The sequence below is a fragment of the Hemitrygon akajei genome, chromosome 10, assembly GCF_048418815.1.
Source record: "Hemitrygon akajei chromosome 10, sHemAka1.3, whole genome shotgun sequence".
Taxonomy (NCBI): Eukaryota; Metazoa; Chordata; class Chondrichthyes; order Myliobatiformes; family Dasyatidae; genus Hemitrygon; species Hemitrygon akajei.
The window spans coordinates 34,514,405-34,528,021 of NC_133133.1; the positions used below are offsets into that span (position 1 = coordinate 34,514,405).

Here is a 13,617-nt window from a genome sequence, read left to right on the forward strand (position 1 = left end):
ATCACATAGAAAGAAATAAAAATCCTGAGTTGATCAAGGTTGATCCTGAGTATGTTATTTGAATTTGCTCCTAAATGCTCTTCATGTGCTTATTTGTCAGCATAACCTGGCCTATTTAGGGATATAAATAGAAGCATCTTTATAACATAGAATTTCCAATAAGAACTTCCATTTCATTAATATCTTTTTCAGCCTCAGATGTCAGAAAGAATGTGGCACAGTGCAAGCAGCTTAATATTTCTGAAGTGCAGTGACTAATGTGGGAAGAAAATTTGCATGCTGTAATAGCCCATAAACAATTGAAAAATAATTGATGGATTAAGTTGATTTAGAAATACTGGTTCAAATGTAAATGCTGACTGGTTTGTCGAACTGCACCCCACCTTTCTTCAAAGTATTTCTTATATGAGATCAAAAATATTATGCCTGACATAAACTTCACCTCACAGTTAAAAATAAGATAATCATAGAGAATATCAATTTGCATTTACTACTGGCAGGTCTTCTTAGTACCTGGTATGGGACGTAAACTTTGACTTCCCAGTTTAATTCCTGCTGACATTAATAACGTATTCCCAGCATAAATCCCTCATGAGACATCAACAATAGCACAATGTCCCACATTCACTCAAGGTGTGATTTTCAGCTTCACAGGTCTAAAAAATCCAGTTCTTGATTTTTTTTAACTCAAAACTCAGTTTTTACTAACCCTGTTTTTGCTAAAGTGGTCCTTTTCAAAAAGACAACACTCAAAACATATTATTTTGCTGCAGCATCCCACAGTATCATTAAAAGGGATTGGCCCTTGCATCTACAGTAACTCAGACTGACTTTCAATGAAGATTTATTTATAATTGGCAATTTTCAGAGTTATCAATGACAACCAAGGTGACATACGAATGGATAACCATCTAATTTGCTCCATGATCCCTGGGTTAGAGAAGGTATGTAGTCCTGATCACAGTCTAGTAAGTCTACTGGAAAATATATAGAAGTTGTATGAGGACAAGGTTGGATTCAGTCATCATTTGCTTTAGGTCTGCCAGCTGGTGATGTGCATAATGCCTGCTGAGTTAGGTTTTTGGAGAGTCAATAGTATTCAAAGCATAAGGCATTGCTTTTGAGAAAATGGGGAGATATTGAAGAATAAATGAAAACCAGTGGAATGTATTTTACTTGTCATACCTTACTGGGATCCCAGTCTTGAGTTCTGGTTTGAGTTTTCAGAAGTTCATAAGTTGCTTCCATGATATTCATTTCAGGCTTAGGGAATCCAGGTACCACATTGTGCAACTGAAATCCAAAAAGTTCCAGCCAGCTCCCAATATCTATAAACAGAAGAAGTACAATGAAAACAGTAGGATAAAGTATGCCCACTCCAGGATAATTCTGTAAATTATTATTCACCTCTTGTGCATTAAACTAATTCAAGCTTTATTAATTATTATTAAAAGACCTCAATTGCTTTGTGTATTCTAGTCCTTCTCTGAAAACTCTATGATGTATCATAAATATACTGACTGCAAAGCAAAGAATTTAAGGAAGGATTCATTAAAAAACATTGAAGCTAAATTGTTTATACTACAGTTCTCATCAAAATCAATGGGATTCTAAGCTGCCATGGGAAGTAAGTGGTAATTTCACCATTGTAATATCAGGAAATCTCAGTCAGACTGTATCTTGCTGATGGACTCTGTGTGGAGTCAAACTGCAGAGAAACTGACAAATGTAGACTTCCAATTCTGTCATTAAATTCAGGACTCCATGAGTTACTGCCATTTTGAATGGCCAAATGCTGGCAGTTGTGTTTGGAACTATTGGCAACAGCCAGTAAGATCTGGTTCAGTGTCCAATGTTGTTCACACGATGGCAAACATTTTGCATGATTAATTGAAAATATAGCTGCAATTAATATGCAAACACTTTTAGAAATACAGGAAACAAAATCAATATTAAAAACTATGTTAAGTACAATATATAGTTCTGGTATATCTAGAAAGGCAGGGCATAAGATTCAAGCCCGGTTATGGCATATCACAAGCAAAAATATTTACTTGAATCAAGATTTACTGAATGATTTCACTGTTTCTTCCTATACACCGTTAACAAAGAGGTTGATAGATTCTTGAATAGTCAGGGCATGAAGGGTTATAGGGACAAAGCAGAAGATTGGGACTGACAGGAAAATGGATCAACCATGATGAAATGGCAGTGCAGACCTTATGGGCCAAATTGCCTGATTCTGCTTTTGTATCTTATGGTATTATGATATTCATTTTTTGCATTTTTGGAATTCAGTTATAATTAACGATGCAAGTTTTTGTTGCTGGAAACAAGTGCATTTGTGTGGTAATTAGTTGAGGATTCACTCACATTTGGCTCTGATATTTTGCATGATACTAAAATCTGAAGTTGTAAATAAGTTTGGTTGCAAATGGTGAGTTATATGGATTAGCTGAGGAAATTTCTGTACCATTGCACATACAAAGGAAGAGCATTTGACTGTGTATACTACCTTTGAATGCTTTCTGATGAATCTTAAATAGACTACACCAAATGAAGCCAACATTTGTTAAGTTCATTTAAGATTCCAGAACACAAAATTGATCTACTACCTGTTCAATCATGACATGTAAGAAGTTACTGAAGATAGGAAACATGGTAAAGCCAGTTCCACCATTCAACCACCATCATGGTGATTAGTACCTCTACTCTCTTTGTTGAATGTCTCCTGACACACCTTCTGATCTTAGTCTTGAAAATTGGAACTGAGCTACCATTGAGAGCCTTTCAGGAAGGGATTTTCACTGCTCATTGTATAACTAAAATGTTTCTGATTTTCTCCCTTGTGCCTTGGCTCTAATTTTCAGATTAACATTATTAGTCTTGTACCCTCACTGGAGAATTGAGCTTCCCTATTATTAAACCTATCTAAAGTCATATCTATGAAAATTGTCCTTATGACTTAATTCTATAAATCTAAAATAGGAGATCAAACATAGGCTAGCTATTGGTGCTAATGAGAAGCATCCACTAAGCAGCACTGACACAGGAGCCAGCAGAAAGAAAACATTTGATGGCATCTATATTGGCAGCTCCTTGTAATTCCTTAGTTGCTGTTCCTGGCTGTTAGGAGTTTATCAAGTTCAACAAAAATCTGTCGAGCGGAAAGATTTTCTGTTTTTTTACGAAACAGTTCTTGAAGGTTATAATTTATTGTAATGCCTTTGAATACTTTGAGCTGCCAGAGTGCTAAAATAACAAGTATGACATTGTGAGATGTCACAGACTTGCAGGCAACAGGATTCATCATATTTTCATAGATTTCCTTTTGAATTACTGAGAATTTCATGGAACTGATTATGATTCCAGTTTAAAATAATGTGTTTATGTTTCTACTATCAATCTAATAGAAATATTTCTATTAATTTCAGTGCTACTTAAACCTTCAGATCATAGTCATTAAAAAATCTGATTAAATTTAATGTTTAGAGACAATGGGAACAAATAATCACTTATACTGGGACCAAATGCATGTGAATATTGGTAATGGGCTGTACTCATGCCTGAGCATTTACTTCCATTGATTCTAGTGGAGTCAATACTTCTACACGCAATTAACTCTAATAAACAAAAATAAATTTCTCCACATTTTTGAAACATAAAATATGTGATGCTTCTCATAGTATTGAGTTATAGATTGTCTGAATTAATTTGGATAAGAACAGGATTAAAAATAAATATAAAATATTTTTTGCCGTTCTGGACAATGTTAGGGGAATTAATTAGGGAATCTAAAGCAGATCCAATCAGTGACTGAACTATAAAATGTAAAATGATCAGTTTATTCAGGAAATATTAAATGAGAGGTAAGATGGTTAAAACATATATACTGCTGAGAAACGATACTGAAAAGCATTATTGTTTTTTTCTCAGTGCTGTAAGGTTGTCTTAACTAGAATAGATCACATACTCATTTGTTTTGGGGGCACATTGTACAAGTCAGGAAATTCAGTCTGGTTCTTTTTGGCATCAGTCCCCTTGTGAGTACAGAGCTCATTTTAGAATGTCATGGGGGAACTTAGCCAACATGCTTCTGAGGGAGAATAGTTGCCCGTCATTATACATTCACATAAGAAACTGACCATTCTTGCACAGTACTGATTGAGAGGCTGCAAAATTAAATACATACACTGTATATACACACTGTACATCCTTCCCTCTGCCCAGCCATTGATGCCGTTATGACACAGATGATGAATATATATAATTTGGTGACATCCTGTGACAAATCTTAAAAGCCTACACTCAAAACCTGTGGTATCATTTTCTGTACATAATTTTGCATAAGATGTCCCAGAGGCTTTGATGGTTTTAAATTCAGAGTAAGTTTGAGGATAATGAGCCACATATGACAATATGGCCTTTGCACTGATCATAAAGCAAGGTTTTTGAATATTCACAATCAAGAAGAATTTATGAGGTTTATGAATTATTTTGCTTCTATATTTAGAAATAAGATATATAGTGAGCTATGGAATGTGAAATCACAATTGGGGATACGTAATTATTTATGCTGCTTCTCAGCAAAGTTCTTGTAGTTATGTCATCATCACATTAGATCACACCATTTAACACCTTCAATTCTAACTATTAAGACCATAAGACCATAAAACATAGGAGCAGAAATAGGCTGTTTGGCCCAATGAGTCTGCTTTGCCATTCCATAATGGCACTTATATGATCTGTTGTAGTTTATCTTTGGTTCATTTTTATAATAATGCTTTATATAGTGGATTAAATAAAACAAACATCACAGCACTGTACTAATTCCCAAAATAAGACGTAACTATATTTACTAAACTTAGGACTGAGTGCAGAATATATATTCCATTAATGTTGTAAACGTCCCGATTATGTCATATATTGTTTGTGTATTTCACCTGTATAGTGTATTATCTTCAATGCAGTGCAGGATTTTTCCATTTAAACAACCTACTTTAGTCTTATGAGTGATAGCAATAAATGTATCATAACTAAAAGGTCCAAGTTGCATGCTAATTCTGTTTTGCACAAGGAGAGCTTTTTCAGAAAGCACCCTCACCAGATTACCCACATTTTATATATGAAGGAGCAAATTGTCATTTACCATCCCTGCAAAAGAATGATGAATAGTTTACAGCTAAAATAAGCACTTTTCTTTGAAGCAGATTAGTGACGGTTATTGTAACTATCTGCACTGAAGTGAACTCCTTTTTAATTTCACACTGATTGAATTCCGTGCATCAGACTCCGACACTGAATAAAATTACTTCATTATATGTTTGTACAGCCTTTTCAGTACAATTATCTGTCAGTCCGCCTTGTAGTTTTCAACATCCTTAACAGCTTTTAAAAGTGAAATATTCATAAATCTGACACATCTGAAATAAGAATGCTGATCAACCATTAAAGCAATCAATCACCCAGGAAAATTTGACAGAGAACTGGAAAAATCTGCAACTCAGGAGTATCAACAGTCTTCTAACTTTTTTGTCTATATTAGCAGTCAAAGAAAAATCCCTGGAGGTTTAGTCTACCACTCTTTGGTGGTAGACTAAACCATTGTGCATTTCACTTACAATTAAGCTGGTTGACTATATTTGAAATGATCTTAGAGTGGTTTACACCCAGAACAAAGAGCTAAAATCGATCTTTTTAGTTACTGACGGGCCTGCACTCAAATGCGTGCAGGTGCCAAAATCTAAAGGTTGAATGGGGTACAAGTAAAAGACATCAGTGCCTGTTCTTAAATGGGCTGTAATGAATCTTCTGTCATGGTTCCTCTGGCTGTATGCTCAGCTCAAAGCCAACCATCACAGCTTACTCCTTCAAGTAACCTTGAGCTACAGTGTGAAGATCATGCTCAATTTAGGGCATGGTTGTAGTATGGATTGCCAAAGATACCTGTGGAAACTTCAGGGGAATTGTATCAATCTTGAAGTGGCCAGTTTGCAGTCACAGAATAGTTAGATCTGGAACACCAAAATAGTACAGCCATCCAACTGTTATGATTAGACTATATTGATTTTAATTTTTGCATTCATTTATTCATTGTTGTTGCAAATGACTCGGAACACATTATCCATCTTAGAATATATTTTCATTTTGGGGAAATCACATCCTTTATTGTGCAGATATAAACAGCACTTGTGTGGCACCTGCTTGTGTTGATATAGACTTTGCTATACGTCATCTAGAAAGGATGCAATGGTGTATTGCCATCAGGTTGCTCACTGAGATAATGCATTCCATATTGGTATGAGTATATTCCCTGGAACTTGGAAAGCATTTAAACATTTTCCAGCAAGCTTTGACACAGTCCAGTCAGATATCCTGATGTTAGCAGAGTGACCTTTTGAAATATCAAAAATGCAGCAAGGTAGCATGAAAGATCTTAGTTTTACTGAAATTGTTGTATGACAGGCAAAGTCAAAGACTTCTGGATTTATGTAGGCAAGAGAGGAAATGGGAACCAGAGGATTAACAACATCATTAAGTGTGGATCTGACACCAGAAAATAGCCAGATGTTAGAAATATTGCAGAATATTGGTGGCTCAGGTGGGCTATTTGGATGTTTGGTTGTTCGCTGAGCTTAGCAAAATGTTTGCTGATGTTTCAGCTCCAATTGAGAAGCCTTCATCAGTGCACAGTTGAGGATGTTGAGGGTGTTGTCTCCTCAGAATGCCGGCTTATATACTCCTCCAGGGTTCCAATGGATATTGATTAGACATCATGATCTGATTGGCTGGTTCATGACATCAAATCAACACCCATTGGGACCCTGGAGGAGTATATAAGCTGGCATTCTGAGGAGGCAGCACCTTCAACTGCGCACTGAAGATGGCTTCTCATTTGGGGCTAAAATGTCTGCAAATATTTTGCCAAGCTTGATGGTCAACCAAACTTCCAAATAGCCAGATGTGTTATTGTGAAATTAGTCCAATCATCCCAATGTGATTTATTTCCTTCGAAAATAATCTATTCAAGGTTAAATCTATATGATTATGGATATTGAACATGAAAAACAAATTCTGACACACAATTTGTATGCAATAGCATGCTATATATTACAAATATATTAATGGACCCGAACCACAAGAGATTATGCAGATGCTGCAAGCAGTCCTGATGAAGAATCTTGACCCAAAACATTGACAGTATATTTCCCTCCATAGAATCTGCCCGAGTTCATCTGTATTTTGTGTTTGTTGCTCTTACTAATGAACCCATCAACTTTGGCAGGTAGGATTTACATACATCAGAGATATATTGCACATGACCAACAAGTAGGTAAAAGCCATATCTGCAGTATAAAGTGTCTATGCCATATCTGGTAGCAGGAGTTTGCCATTAATTCCACCTCTGAGTGAACAAGCCCTTTTTCTGAGCCTTCAGTTTCATTCCTCTCTGGGACTATTATATGAAGTTCAACCAAAAATTTTCATGACTCTGAACTTCTGACAACAGCTGGTCCACCATCAAAAGTTCCTGCTTCCATCACTTTCTCTGTCTCGGATTTTTTACTGCTGAAGCTATTGTTGTCTCAGGACTTCAGACCTCTGAGATAAGTTGTGAGGGTGGTGAACGAGGGTGAAGGCAGGTGGCATGTTGAAGAAGACTTGTAATATGGAAGTTTATTACTTAAGGTGGGGGTGGTATACCTCTAAAGTGGGTTTCCAGAAATCAGGATGATATCAGTTTGCAGGTTCATCTCAGAAGACATATGCATTTGATGTATTTGTCTGTGGACTGCTAATGAGTGTGTTAAAAGGACTAGTCTCGGTCTATGAGCTTACATCAATAGGAACTAGCTTGCATGTACTCAATGTCAACTCCACAAGGATCAGGGCATCTGAGAGAGTGTTGATTTAGATTGTAAATTTATATTAGATTCTTGGCTGTTTTCCAATGTTCTCTGTGCAGGATTGTATCAGGAACTATGTACAAATGTCTTCAGGGACTTTGACTGAAGTGATATCTTGGTATTATTGAGAGTACAATAAATTATAAATAAAGCCCACTATGCATTGGCCACATTTATTTTGATTCAACTAGAATCAATCTGAGACTTGATAGTAATATCTGCTTGAAGCATTCTTTTTAAAGAGTGACTCTGAAGTTAGCTTGTAAACAATTTATTTTATTTAAAAATCCATTCACTCTGCTTTAAGAGAAAATTTTTAAAAATATTTTCCTAGAATGCTGAATATCAGTTTTTGATTGGAATATTTCTGAAAATAATTCAATTAAAATTTCAAACTATTTTTATCTGGGTTATAGTTATTTATACAAGACAGAATTACATGTAAAAGTATATTTAATTCAATAAACTAGGGCTCCTGCATGGCTGAAAGAATGCCATTTTTGTAATTAATGCATTTATTTGAATCACACAGGCATTGTAGGTTTACGAACCTCATATTAGGTTAGCCAATCAAATCAATAAATTATATTAACATATCATATCTTGGTATATCATTCAGAAATCACGATAGCTAAAAAGGCTAACACAAAATATATAAATCAATTCAGGTTTATATTTGGTTGATAGCACTTTCACATTTAAAGCAATACAAACTAAAATTTCAATAACGGAAACCCAACAATAAACTGAAATAAGTCATTCACTTGGATTAGGGAGGTTGATTATTCCCAGGATGAGAATTTGTTCTATCAGGAGAGATTAAGTAGACTGGTCCTACACTCTCGAGGGAGTTTATAACAATGAGTGATGATCTTATTGAATCATAAATATTCTGACAGGTCTTGACAGTATAGATGCAGGGACAACATTTTCCTTGGCTGGGATGTCTGAAACCTGGGGCAAAAGTCTCCAAATAAGAGGTTGGCCACTCAGAACTGAAATAAGAAATATTTTTCACCTGGGGATGGTGGATATTTGAAATAGTTTTCCACCCAAGAGAACTGTGAAGTTTTTGATGATGGACCAGCTAAGTCATCTGAAGTTCAAAGTTGTGAACATTTTTGGTTCAACTTCATATAGTAGTCACAGAGAGGAATGGAATTGAAGGCTCTGCCAAAGGGCTTGCTCAATCAGGGGTGGAATTAATGGAAAATTCCTGGTGCCAGTTATGACATAGATAATTTATACTGCTGTTACAGCTTTTACCTATTTTGTTGACAGAATTTGATAGAGTTTTGGATATTAAAAGAACAAGAGATGTTGCACTGTAAAATAATCTTCCTTATTGAAAGGTGAAGGGGGCTGAATGGGCTCCTGCTTCCATTTCTTCTGTCCTTCTGAGTATAAGAACAAAGCAAGATATGATAGCACCTTAGGGAACATTAATTTGCTCATAGCAGGGTGTATAAAATCACAAAGAACATGGACAGAAACAAAAATACTGTTCACATTAGTGTGAGAAGCAAGAACCAGGGGATCTAGAATAAAAAATGACTGATGTAAAATTCAAATGCTACAAAAGGAAAATCTAATGAGAGGTTAGGATCTGAAACACAATGCTGCCGGTAATCATGGAAACAGATTCAATGATAGCAATTAAAAGATCCTGGGTAAATACCTGAAAAGCAACAAAATTAAAACAATGGGAGATGGTGAGGAAGGCGACTATTTGAACTGCAATTTACATTGAGACTGGCTGGCTCCTTTTGTCCTGTAATTGCGATTCATTTGCCAATTTAGGAATTGTGTTTTTGAATTCAGAGTTTAAATTTTTAATTTAAATTATCAACAGCAGTGGTTTCAGGACTAATCCCTGTGGGATCCTACTACTCACCTTCATGGCTCCCAGTCTTTGCTTTTTGTCCTGAAGCCAGCCAGCAATCTAGTCTACCTCTTGTTTTCTGACTCCACATTATCTGACATTCATTAATCTATTATGGAGAACCTTATTGAAGGCATTTCAAAATTGAGATAGATTTTTTTCTACTGTATTATCATTGTCTACTCTCACTGTTACTCCACAAAAATTCAATAAGGCTAGTCAATCTAAATTTCCTCTTTAGAAATGCATGCTGACAATTCGTTATTATACTTTACATCACTGGTTGTTCTTTTATTCTCTCCTTTAGTGTGAAATCCATTATATTCCCACTATTGACGTAGGACTGACTGGAGTATAATTCCCTAGACCTGTTCTCTTCTCCTTAAATTTAAGCATTACATTACATATCTGGCACTTCATGTCTATGTTATGTCTTATTAAATTTGGCTTTATTGAAGTTAATGGAACTGAATATTAGAAACACGTACAATGCAACACTGTCACTAAGTTGCAAGTTTAGTGAAAGCTACTGCAGATACATTTCTACATGAGAATACCTTATCCACAACTTTCAGGTTATTCCTGTGCAGACTTAATTCCTCATTTTATTATTGAAATATACATTATAATCTTCTAGACTAATCTCTTATTTATAATTCTCTCTGGAATATATTTCTATCATTTTAGTACAAGTATTCAAAAATGCTTATTCAATGACTGCACCATATTTTTCCCTACTGAGAAGGGTAGCCAACTTCAAACCTGAGTTGACCTCGTCTCCCAATGCATTCTTTTAGACCACGAAATATATAATGAGCACAATGTTCCTCTTAAACTTTTCACCTTTCAGCCTTAACCTGTGACCCCTAGTTCTAGTCTCACCCAACCGCAGTGGAAAAAAAATTGCTTTCATTTACTCTACTTATACCCCTCATAATTTTGTATACCCCTATCAAATCTCCCCCTCATTCTCCTACACCCCAGAGGAAAAAAAAGTCCTAACTTATTCAACCTTTCCTGATAACTTGGGTCCCCAAGTCCTGCCGACATCCTTTTAAATATTTTCTATACTTTTCAATTTATTGTTATCTTTCCTGTAGGTAGGTGAATGGAACTGCACACAATGCTCCAAATTCGGCCCCACCAATTTCTAAAACAACTTCAATATAGCATCTCAGCTCCCATACTCAGTACTTTGATTTATGAAGGCAAAAGAGGAAGAGAATCAGGCCATTTGGACCTTCACTTCTGCTTCATCATTTAATCATGGTTAATTTTAGTTTTATTCACATAACCTCTTCATTATATTGTGGGAATTGTGAATTAGTCACTTTTTAATATTCAACCCTCTGAAAGCAGAAGTAGCTTGGTGTCAGGGAGAGTTTAAATGAGCTTGGCAGAGGAGTATGACCCAGAGGCAAAAATCAGTTGGGGGAGTAGAAGGTGCGGATTCACGTGAAATAGTAATTAGTAAGACAACAGAAAGGACAAACTGGGGGCAGGTTTGATAGAGCTGTTGGAGAGAGTCTAAACTGAATTGGCAGGGGGATGGGAACCAGAGTGATAGGGCTGAGGATGGGGTAGTTGGCATGAAACTAGACAGAGGGAGTGGCATTGCTCTGTTGATAAAAAGTGAAATCAAATTTGTAGAAAGAGGTGACACAGGATTGAAAGATGTAGAATCCACGTGGGTAGATTTAAGAATCTGCAAGGGTAAAAAAAAACCCTGATGGGACAACAATAGTCAGGATGTGGGCTACAAATTACAATGAGAGGTGGAAAATGGATGTCAATAAGGCAATGTTATGATAGTCATGGGGGATTTTAATTTGCAGGTAGATTAGAAAAACCAGGTGAGTGCTGGATCCCGAGAGAGAATTTGTAGAATGCTTATAAAAAGGGATTTTAGAGCAGCTTGTGGTTGAGCTCACTAGGGGGAAAGGCCAGTCTGGATTGGGTATTGTGTAATGGACTGGATTTGAGTAGGGAGCTTAAGGCAAAGGAGTCCTTAAGAGACGGTGATCATAGTATGATAGACTTCACCCTGCAATTTGAAAGGGAGAAGCTAAAGTCAGCACCAGCAGGGATGACAGCAGAACAGCAAAGGCCGGACTTTCTGGGAGAAATTTGGAAGATTCAGGATGGATGCATCCCAAACAATAGGTATTCTAAAGACTGGATGACACAATTGTGGCTGATAAGGCAAGTCAAAAACAACAGAAAAGCAAAAGAGGACATGCAATTGAGCAAATATTAGTGGGAAGTTAGATAGAGAACTGAGAAGCCTTTAAAAAACAGCGGAAGGCTAAAAGATCATAAGGAGGGAAAAGATGAGATATGAAGGCAAGCATATCAAATAATAGCAAAGAAGCTACCAAACATTTTTCAGATATATAAAGACTAAAAGGGAGATGAAGGTAGATACCATACTGCTGGAGAATAATTCTGCAGAGTTAGTAAAGGGATACAAGGAAGTGCTGGATGAACTAAATAAGTATTTTGCACTAGTCTTCACTGTGGAAGACACTAGCAGTAAGCTGGAAGTTTGCGAGTGTCAGGGGCAGAAGCGAGTACAATTACTATCACAAATATGAAGCTGATAGGAAAGCTGAAAGGTCTGAAGGTGTATAAGTCACCTGGACCAGATGGACTATACCCCAGGGTTCTGAAAGTGGTAGCTGGGGAGATTGTGCAGGCACTGGTAATGATTTTTCAAGAATCATGGCAATTCTGCCATGGTTCCAGAGGACTGGAAAACTGCAAATGTCACTGCACTCTTTAAAAAGGGTGGGAGGCAGAAGAAAGGAAATTATAGACCAGTTAGCATGACCTCAGTGGTTGGGAAAATGTTGGAGTGATTGTTCAGATGAGGTCTCAGGGTACTTGTAGGCACATGACTAAATAGGCCAAAGTTAGCATGGTTTCCTTAAGGAAAAGTCTTGTTTGACAAATCTATTGGAATTTTTTGAGAAATAATAAGCAAGATAGATAAAGGAGAATCAGTGAATATTACATACTGGATTTTTGGAAAGTCTTTGACAAGGTATGTCACATGAGGCTGCTACACGAGATAAGAGTCCAGTTTATTATAGGAAAGATACTATCATGGATTGAGGATTGGCTGATTGGCAGGAAGCAAAGTGTGGCAAGAAAGGGAGCCTTTCCTGGTTGGCTGCCAGTGACTAGTGAGGCTCAGACAGATTAGGAGAATGGGCAAAGAAGTGGCAAACAGAATACAGTACAGGGAAGTAAATGGTCCTGCACTTTGGTAGAAGGAATAAAGTGTAGACGATTTTTGAAACGGACAGAAAAAAAATCCAAGGTGCAAAGGAACTTGGGAATCCTTGTGAAGGATTCATGAAAGGTTAACTTGCACGTTGAGTAGGTGGTGAGAAAGGCAAATGCAATGTTAGTATTCATTTCAAGAGGACTAGAATTTAAAAGCAAGGATGTAATGATTTCTAAGGCACTAGTGCGGGCTCACGCGGAGTACTGTGAACAGTATTAGGACCCTTATCTAAGAAAGGATGTGCTGACATTAGAGAGGGTTCAGAGGAGGGTCGTGAGAGTGATTCTGGGGATGAAAGGGTTATCATATGAAAAGTTTTGATGTTTCTGAGCTGATACTCACTAGAATTTAGAAGAATGAGGGATGATCTCATTGAAACCTATCGAATGTTGCAAGAGTGGATGTGGAGAAGATGTCTCCTATAGTGGGGAATCTCGGACCCAGGGAGTATAAAGCTAAGGATTCATGGCACAGTCTCAGAATAGGATGTCCATTTAGAATGGAGATGATGAAGAATTTCTTAATCAGAGGGTGGTGTA

General features: G+C 36.7%; 1 protein-coding gene across 6 annotated transcripts in view; it reads right to left on the bottom strand.

Moving 5' to 3' along the window:
- tenm1 (teneurin transmembrane protein 1) overlaps positions 1 to 13,617 on the bottom strand; it is a 2,244,326-nt gene that overhangs the window by 12,287 nt on the left and 2,218,422 nt on the right. For all 6 annotated transcript variants that reach the window (XM_073058035.1, XM_073058034.1, XM_073058032.1 and 3 more), the window contains one exon: positions 1,186 to 1,328. In XM_073058035.1, the coding sequence (XP_072914136.1) occupies positions 1,186 to 1,328 (143 nt within the window). The remainder of the gene's footprint in view (positions 1 to 1,185; positions 1,329 to 13,617) is intronic.